This window comes from Morus notabilis, unplaced genomic scaffold (assembly GCF_000414095.1).
Source record: "Morus notabilis unplaced genomic scaffold, ASM41409v2 Scaffold1107, whole genome shotgun sequence".
In the NCBI taxonomy this organism is placed as follows: Eukaryota; Viridiplantae; Streptophyta; class Magnoliopsida; order Rosales; family Moraceae; genus Morus; species Morus notabilis.
Window position 1 is genome coordinate 55,752 of NW_010359592.1, and position 10,166 is coordinate 65,917.

The 10,166-nt window shown below is 41.4% G+C and overlaps 2 protein-coding genes across 2 annotated transcripts; both read right to left on the bottom strand.

The window, feature by feature from the left end:
- Positions 1–225: 225 nt before the first annotated feature.
- On the bottom strand, positions 226–1,670 carry LOC112090947 (protein ANTAGONIST OF LIKE HETEROCHROMATIN PROTEIN 1-like). Its single transcript, XM_024163459.1, has 3 exons — positions 1,146–1,670; positions 834–1,065; positions 226–731 (listed from the first exon to the last, which is right to left on the bottom strand). The coding sequence occupies exons 1-3, from the start codon at positions 1,668–1,670 to the stop codon at positions 226–228; spliced, it is 1,263 nt and encodes a 420-aa protein (XP_024019227.1).
- A 6,616-nt stretch (positions 1,671–8,286) lies between these two features.
- LOC112090948 lies at positions 8,287–9,108 on the bottom strand. The gene has a single exon (XM_024163460.1). The coding sequence runs from the start codon at positions 9,106–9,108 to the stop codon at positions 8,287–8,289; it is 822 nt and encodes a 273-aa protein (XP_024019228.1).
- Positions 9,109–10,166: the final 1,058 nt, after the last annotated feature.

Here is a 10,166-nt window from a genome sequence, read left to right on the forward strand (position 1 = left end):
CAATTATAAAGGCAACCAAGTAATACAGAAAAACTAATCTATCAACGCCGGTTGTTCTCAACCAAGTAATACAGAAAAACTAATCTATCAACGCCGGTTGTTCTCAACCAAGTAATACAGAAAAACTAATCTATCAACGCCGGTTGTTCTCAACCAAGTAATACAGAAAAACTAATCTATCAACGCCGGTTGTTCTCAACCAAGTAATACAGAAAAACTAATCTATCAACGCCGGTTGTTCTCATATGCAGCCCACATACTATTAGCTATTTCATCCCTTAAAATGTGCATTTGTCGTCGGTGTGGACGGTTTTGATGTTGTTGGCTTCCCCGATCAGGATTGTGATTTTGATTCACATCTTGCTCTGTGTTGAGTGGATCAATTTCTGCTACCGGAATGGCGTCTCTCATGTATTGGGTTAGTAGATCATCGTTGTGGTTGTACATATGTATGAAGTTGTGTAGAATAGCACAAACAAGTGGAATATCTATTTGTGTCTGTATCGGGTAGTTATTAATGCACTTAAGAATACGAAACCTGGCTTTCCAGACGCCGAATGTGCGCTCGATACAGTTTCTGAGGGAAGAATGAGTGTAATTGAATAGCTCACGCTGAGTTTGGGGCCGACCCCTCCTTGCCCGATACTCTTGAAGGTGGTAAGTGCTCCCTCGGTACGGTGCCAAGAAACAATCATTGTTTGCGTACCCAGAGTCGACGAGGTAATATTTACCTGTTGTGTGCGTTAGAATATATTACGTGAATGTATTAGTTCCACATGGAAGCACAAACGTGTAGTTTTCGAAAAGTAATGAAAGATCAAGCTTACACATACCTTCTGGTGGAGTAGGGAAATTTTTTTCCCTCGTTTCTGTTGCGGATGCAAGCACACGTGCATCATGAGCAGAGCCCTCCCATCCAGCTAACATGTATGTGAACCTCATGTCGAACGAACAGACTCCTAATACATTTTGAGAGAAGAACCCCTTCCGATTTCTCCATACCTCAGCATTTGCAGCGGGTGGAACACATGGTACGTGAGTACCATCCAGAGCGCCAACACAATTCTACGTAGTAACTAATTACCATACACAACAACGCAATTCTACATATTTATCTTAAAGAGTAATTAGTTTAGAAAAAATACCTGGAACCATGGCAGATACTTGTTTCCACGCGCGGCTACGACAGGATCGATAATGTCGAAGTTTGGTGGTGTAAGGAAGTTAAAACGGAGCTCATACAACGCCTTCAAAACAGCGTGGAAGTACTTTGAAATGGTAGCACCCGAATGCTGCCATTGATCTTGTGACTCCCTGTTGTTTGAACTTTGACATACAATGTATAGAAAAATAAAAAGTTGCTCGTGCACATTCATATTCCTAGTCGGTCTTAAAAGCCCTTTAAGCTCAAGTAACGTACTAAGACGCTTGAAACAATCACTTCCCATTCTAATCTTCGACCTAATAACGTCCTCATGTCCATCAAGTAGGTATTGAACACGCATTATACCTGTGAGTGCGGATGTATGCTTTGGTTGAGGCAGGGGTCTTTCCATGTATGTGTAGTAATACCACAAAACTACTGCTACTGCCGCAATCTCATAATCGTCATCTGAGTCGTCACTATCATCATTTTCAGGAACGTGGTTTGAGGGACCTGCATTCCACATTGCTACCTGCGAGACATGCATAATGAAAGGATAACAAACGAATATATATGAAATGGTCATTTGATCCGCAAGTAAAGGTGACTACACATAGTACATCAATAAATATTGTTCTGCGCAATGCAACTCAATAACCATAATCAATACAACACCAGCAGGGCCGTAGTAAACATAATTAGCAAAGTCTACTCAAATACTATGTTGAAATCTAAAAATGAGAAATGATGTTCAATCGTATGAATACAGACAATGGTAAAAACAATATTTTATGGAACTCAATGCTGGTCTGGACTGCCATCGCCACCAAAGTGTCCCGGTTGCGGCGGAAAGTGAGGCATGTAGTATGGTGTTTGGGGATTATACGCAGCCGGTTGTTGGGGATTGTAGTTTTGGGGATTTGTAGGAAATGGTGGGACAGGTTGTTGTCCCCCAAAGTTTGGGGGCCGTGGCATATTGTTGGTGGGTTGTTGGCCATAGAAGGGAGCCGGTTGCATATAGCTGCTGGGTTGTGACATGAAGTTGGGAAATTGTGGCGGCATAAACTGTGTCCCCGTAGAGGCATGGGGGTTTGAGAAAGGTCCATGTGATTGAGTCCTAGACATACTGATTGTTCTTGTCACGAAGAAGTTACGTTGAGTATCACTCATTCCCACGAACAGCTTCTGCATATTTGGATACCAAGCAATAGCCTCCAAAAACATTATTGCGGTTTCATCATCAAGCGCCATTTCCCTAACTATGCCCTGGCATTGGTCCTGGAGATCGACAATAGGCGCAGCTTGATTCGCACTAGAGCTTTTAGTGCGACTACTACGCTTGCTTTCAATAGAAGAGACAAGCTTGCCGATTAAATCCCTCGCTACAGGGTCACATATTACCTTATGTGAGGACTTGGCTGATTTCTTGCCAATCGCTTTGGAGGATGACGCAATGTTGAGACCTCTAGCTGCATTGTTCAAACCGGCCCGCATGGAGGCAATGAAACCATCTTCGCTGCCACCCTCATCAGATGTCGCCCTTTCTTCGTCGGAGATGTGTACTGGACCCTCATCTATGTTCGTTGGATTATCCAATCCCTTCTCAAATGCCCCACTTGCCCTCGTACCACCAAAGGCCTCATAGTACAAGTCCCAATTTTTAAGAGGCTGATTCTTTGCCGATTTTGCCCATTTCTTGTTCTGCATATGAATGAGCAAACAAAATGACCTTGGCAAAATATTGCAAGAATTGACTACCCATAGAACAATAATTGTTTAGACGTTTACCTTGGCAAAATCTTCCCAATATTCATCAGTGCATGTCACAGCACCGGTAACAGGGTCCCAGCCAAGTCCTGTGTTATTGCGTAATGTAAGCTCATGGTCAAACTTGGCTTTGAGTCGGACTTTCATCTGCTGCACTTTGGCAGGGGTGACTTGATCCTTAAAGAACTGTTGAAGATGTTGCGCCCAATCCTCCCATGTTTTAGAATCCGGTTTTCGACCGTTGGCATCACGATTGTAGGCAGCGAGTCGCATAAGCAACTCCTCTTTCTGCCTTTCAGTCCAGTGTAGAGTGGCTTCATCGTCGGGTTTCCCTCTCGGCATCTAAAAATAGGAAAGAAAGAAGCGTAACGACGCACAAGAAGAATGGCCGTACGCGTGAGTCAGATATTTGAAACAATCTAACGACTAGACACAGTTATAAATGGCTCCGAACATTTTTCGAACATCACTGCCATTAACCAACGTACTATTACCTGGTTTATACATGTAACAAGTGAGGCAATGTTATTACTGGCTCAGAAATTTTGTAGCTGAGAAATCGCAACAACACTCGGAGCATCATCCTTATAAGCAGGAGTGACGTAGCTGCCATGCTTCAGAGGCACTCGATAAATTCCAATGAAGCGATAACTAACTGTCACATTGCCTACAGGACGCCACTACGACGAGTGTTCTAATTTTTGAACCAATTTCATCATTGCCAACATTACCTGTTTGTTAAGCGGTCATGTGCGATACAACCATAGGGGAGTCAATACACTAACAGCAGAGGCAGTAGATCCACAGGGGAGGCAATAAGCTAATGTAAAAACGGCAACAGGATAGCCAATACAACAATAAGAGAGTCCATAAGCTAAGGTAAAAACAGCAACAGCAGAGCCAATACATCCACAGGGGGAGGCAATAAGCTAGGTAAAAACGGCAACAGCACAGCAAGTACAACAATGGGAGATGCCATAAGCTAAGGTAAAAACGGCAACAGCAGAGCCAGTACAACAATAGGAGATGCCATAACCTAAGGTAAAAACGGTAATGGAGAGAATATACGACAATAGGGGATGCCATAAGCTAAGGTATAAACGGCAGTGGAGATAGTATACGACAACAGGGGAGGCAGGTAATAAGCTAAGATATAAACGGCAACAGGAAAGCCAATACGATAGCAAGGGAGGCAATAATCTAAGGTAAAAACGGCCATAGGACAGCCAATACGACAACAGGGTAGGTAATAAGCTTATGTATAAATGGCAACAGGAGAGACAATACGACAACAAGGGAGGCAATAAGCTAAAGGTAAAAATGGCCACAGGACAGCCAATACGACAACAGGGTAGGCAATAATCTAAGGTAAAACGGCAATAGGATAGACAATACGACAACAGGGGAATAAACAAGCTAAGGTAAAAACGACAACAGCCAAGGCAATACGAGAACAGGGGATGCAATAGCCACAGGGACAAACGACAACAGTTGAGGCAATACGACAACAAGTAAGAGAACATCGTGACTGCGAACGACAACAGTGGTCTCACTACACATTAGCATCACAATACAAACGACAAGGAATATGTCTCACGTTTCCATCACAATGCAAACGACAACCAATATCTCAGCATCAAATCAGTGAAAACGAAGAAGAACTACGGTGCGATCATGACAAATCCAGAACAAATAATGGTATATAGGAGATTAGTAGTTGTGAAATATCATACCCGGTTGGAACCAGTTGAGGACAAAGGCTTATCGTCTATCAAAACCCCCAAACGCGATCGTGAGGCAGCGCGTACGACGGCTTGACACCGGAACCGCCGATGGTAACCTCTCAACGGAAGATAACCAGTAGATGCAAGATTCTTCCGTTTGACTCTACATCGACGCAATAAGACGGCCAACGGAGTTTGCCGGTTGCATCGAGGCGGATGAATGGTATCCGTGATGAAGATTCAAGGGCAGGGGCGGGGAACACTTCTAGGGTTGGGCATGCAACAAGAAATCGAAGCAAAAATGGTGGAAATAGGGGAGAGGTTTACCTTTTTTCGCTGCGGATCGACAAAGTAACCGATTCGAGTAACCTTCCCCCAATGGAGAGAGTCAATTTTCACTCTAAAAATCTGCAGACAATAGCTTTTTTCAGAGTGAAATTAGAAGGGGGAGGCAGGAACCAGGGTCCAGCGGGCAAAAAGCATAGAGAAATCTGCACTGGGGAGGCAGGAACGAGGCAGCAACGGGAAGAAATCAGGAATCTGCACTGTTCAAGCACATGAAAACACTGTAGAAGCACACTGCAGTAATGGAAAAACGAGTGGTGTGCCAAACTCTGAAATCAGAGTTATTACTCGAGTTTCACACTCGAGTTTTGGTTAATGAACGTAAAACGCAACCCAAAATTCAATTCGAGTGGGCTGTATTCGAGTGGGATACATGAAGTGAACGGGCCCTTAATATTTTGGAATTAAAAAACTTGAAGTTCCTTGAAGAATGTGTAAGGTCAGAAAAGGTGGGCCCGATAAGAGAAAAAGAGCAACATCTCTGAAACTTCCTTCTGGCTTCACCCCGCAACATGCCAACATCAATCTTCCATTCCATTAATCCTCCATACTTCCATGGCTTAATTCTCACACGGCTCATCCAAACACAACAGAAGAAGAGGAAAACAGGGGGAAAGCTTTTAAGAGTATCTCTTGCTTCTTAAATTTTAATTAAAATGATTAAGAAGTTATTATAACTATTAATTTTTAGGTGATAGCTTTAATTATTCTCCTTTTAAGTATATATTATTTTAATATTTATTGAGTTTAAAAATATAAATAATTTTATTAAATTTTAAAAGAAAATTTACATTTATTATTGATTTGAAATAATAAAATAATACAAAAAACTAAATAACTTGTTATTTCTTACTAATTATATTTAATTAGAGTGAAATAGATTTTTTAAAATAGCTAATAGTTGAAGTAAAAAAAAAAAGCTAATTCTAATAGGTAGTATAGTCAGAGTTGCTCTTATGAAAGTCAGACCACCGATCTGCGATGCAGAAAAAAGTGAAATCACCAGTTACTTCTTGTGATTTTGCCGGAGTTTGGGACCGTGACGATATGGAAGAATAAGGATCTGTTCTTTTGGAGTGTAATTTGAGTGTAACTTGAGTGTAATTTTTTAGTTGAATTTGAATTATAACTTGAGTTGAAGTTGTAATTTGAATAAAGTTGAGTAAAGTTGAATAAAGTTGGAACTTAAAAGAACGTGAACTTGAATAAAATTGTAACTTGAGTTTAAATTTTTTATAGAGTTTTGTTGTAAAAGAACAACCCCTAAAGTTCCTAAACAGCCTTTTAGAAGAATCATGTAGTTTAGGGCCCCGTTCTTTTCGCCGATTCGAGTTTAGAATTCGAGTTTTGCTACAGTAAAAAGCTCTCAGAAACAGTCACATCTAACTTTTTTACTACAGTAAAAAGCTCTCACACAAAATCACATCTTAACTTGAATTAACGAAGTGAACGAACCCTAGGTGTATCTAACTTCATCGATATTCAAGAACTCAAACTTAAGAACTCAGAAAATTTAAAACCTGTTCTTTTTTTTTCATTTGAAAATTGATGCTTAAATTATACCCGCAAAGTTGTAAAACTCATATTTTATAATACGCTTGAAGAATTTTTGTTTTTAGTATTATTGAAAAGCCATGGAGTTTTTTATTTTTTTATTTTTATTATTATTTGTTGGAGTAAAATTTCGTCCAACACTTATCCAACGTCCCTAGACAAATAATTTGAATTGAATAAGTAAATTATCTAAGGAAATTAGAAGAACACGTGAAGAACACAAAGAACATGTGAAGAAAATAATAAAATGAAGACAATCACAAGGCAATTGTATTCAAAAAAATGAGTGTCCCCCTTTTTCTCTCAAATTGAGGGAATTTATAGTACATTAGGATTGAGGGAGTTTAATTCTCCAATTAATTCAAGAGTTTATTCTCTCTTAATTACAATAAGGCTCTTCACCTTTTTGTGAGTAAAAACTGATAAATAATCAGTGAGAATTAACTTTCAACCATTCAATGTCTTCAATTAGCGTCAGTTACTTCACTTGATAACATCACGCGACCTTTGAACTTTCGGCTCTGGCAAACTTGGGCTCGGGAGAGCGTGGGCTCCGGCGAGCTTGGGCTCGGGCGAGCTTGGGCTCGGGCGAGCTTGGGCTCGGGAGCGCTTGGGCTCGGGAGCGCTTAGGCTCAGGAGCACTTCGGCTCGGGAGAGCTTGGGCTCGGGGGAGCTTGGGCTCGGGAGAGCTTGGGCTCAGGGCAGCTTGGGCTCGGGAGAGCTTGGGCTCGGACGAGCCTTTGAATTTATCGCATGTTTAATGATTCTGGAAATACCGCCCAACATCAGCCCCCCAGTCCACGAGTGTCGCACGCCAAGCGAAGGGGACTAAAACTTGCCCATAAATTTTCCCTTTTTTTTTTTTTTCCGAACTTCCTTTCCCCCTTCCAACATACCATGAATGTCGAAGATTTAACGAAGATTTTCTAAAATTTCTTTCCTTTTCTAAAATAACCCATATCTCAAAGATCTTAAACACAAATCACCCAATCACTCCCTGAATCCCACTTTGTGACGATTTCCATCATCCTTCTCAAAATTGGTAAGTTTCTAATTTTCTTTAAAGCTTTTTCCTTTGAAATCCTTCATTCTCACCTTTAATTTGGCAACTAACATTCCCTGCATGCCTATCCCTGTGAATATCCCTTTTTTTTTAAATTACCGAACTATGCATGGCCTTTGACTTTGGCCGACCTTAAGGCATTTTCCACCTATCTCCATTACTTCCAACGTTAATGCAGGGAAACCAAAGCCTCCCGTTCACTTGTGAACCTAGCCCATTGCGTGATTCTCCACCATTGAGAAACAACTTCAATTCCTTTGATTTTGTGACTCGTGAAGTGTATATATTGATCACTTTACAAAATATCTACTAATTGAGGTAAGCATGGAAACTTACAGAATAAAGATTAGGAAACTCGATCTTCAGAGATTCTCACTATGATTTTTCTTACATTCAGTTCCTGCATTCCTTTCTCTTGCCATCTTCATATGTTTCCTCTTCTATGAACGTTATGGCGATGTTCTCCATCTTCGTAAATTTTACAACATGTTCTGTCATATTTATAAATTGGCCACAATCAAGACTTTTAGCTTCTCGAGCATACAGGTTCCGAGCCCGCATGGAATTACCAGTTTCAGCGCAGAATTATTCCCAACTGTTGTACTCGTTTCCTGTGTGATCGTTGCTTGTTTTCCCATTGTTGTCGGGAGTGCAGTTCTTCTCTCTGCTATCACTCTGTCCACAAACTCCTACCACTGGCCTTGTTGAATAAGTGCCTCAATCTGTCCTTTTAATTGAAAGCAACTTGAGGTGTCATGGCCATGGTCCTTATGAAAGTGACAAAATTTACTTTTATCCCTCTTGTTAGAATATCCCTTCATAGGGGCCGGAGGTGTCAGCAAATTCTGATGTTGAATCAGCATTAAAATTTGTGCCAATGTCGTATTCAAGGGTGTGTAGGCCTTTATCGTATCTGGTGGAGTGTAAGCTTGGAACTTTTGCGTCAAGGCAATCTTGGATTTGTTCACATCCTGTTGTGCCTCTGACTTTTGCTTTTTTGCTTCTCCTCCATTAGATCCTTCTTCTACCTTCCGCTTTCCATCATTTTTTGATTGATCCGTTTGAGATTGTCCTCTCCAATTGCACATGTATTTTTCAGCGCTAATGAACTTCTGAACTCGGATCATGAGATCAGTGAAGGTTTTTTGTTGTTTTTTGCAAATTGACTTCAACAAGTCACATTCCTGAAGCCCTCCCCGAATTGCGGCCACAACATCACTATCAGTGTATCCTTCTACGTAATTCATTTTCTGGCTGAAACGTTCAATGTAGGCTTTTACCGATTCATCAGCGCCTTGCTTAAGGGAGTACAGATAAAGCTTATCTTTCTTGCGAGTTTTTGCTATCACAAATCGTCTTAAAAATTGTTGTTTCAGCTGGTTAAACGAACTAATTGACCTTGGCTTTAATTGTTGGAACCATTGAAGCGCTGGCCCAGTAAGCATCAAAGAAAATGCTGGCACATCTGAGCTTGTGTGGCTCCCCGAATTCGCATCATGTGCTATACCCATGTATATGTCCTGTTGGATTCTCTTTCCCATCAAACTGCTTGATGGGAATCATCTTGAAATCAGTAGGGATTTCCTGTGCCATGATGGCCTCAGTGAATGGCGGCTCTATTTCATCTAACAAGTCTCTTACACCTTCCGGCAAATTCTTGTTGGCTTCTATGTCATCCATTCATCTTTGCATCATTTCGAGTTGCTGCTCGAGTTGTTCCTCACGGGTGCTCTGGTTGGATTGACTTATGCCTCCTTGATTATCACGTCAGTTTCAGTTCTGGTTCGCCCTATTTACTTGGCTCCGAGAATATTGTGGTATTTCGGCTCTCCTCCTACTCCTGTTTTGAGTTACCTGGTTGTTTAAGGGCATAGGTACAATTGCTCGTACATTCTGTCGTGCGTTGAGTCGATCCCGGAAATCAGTAGTGGTGAAATCATCAGACCCAGGTGTCCAGGTGCTAACAACTTTTTCGCTATTACTGTTAGCTTTTATCCTGTCAAACACTGATGTCCTAGTTCTTTCAGTTACATTGTGATGACTCCCAATCCGTGACAAAGCATTCCGACACCTAGGTGCCTGACGTGGTTCTTACGACTCGGGCAAGTCCCTTGGTTGATTCCTATTGGATTGACCCTTACCTTCATTATGCTGGCTCCGACGATGGCTAAGCCCACTCCTAGCACTCTGAGAATTTCCGGCCCACTTTGTTGGTTTTTTACTAGACGAACCCTGTTTTTGGTAGTGATAAGCTGATTCACCATCCCTACTAATGTGTCCACTCATTCTTCGATCCTATCAGTGCGTGTTGGTGGACGAGGAGCACGTGGTGCTCTTTCAGGATTAGCGCCAAGTCTCCTTGTTTGGGTTCCTTCAATATGGGTATGTGAGCACTTAAGACTTGGTCGCTCGCCATACCTGAAAATGACTTAGCAATGAGATAGAAAAATTTAAGTGCCGATGAGAACCCATGGATGTTAATCACACTAGGGCCCTCCTTCTAGCGCCAAAAATGTGTTAGGAATAGTGTCCTAGAAGCATGAGATGTCATAGGATATTTATTATTTAT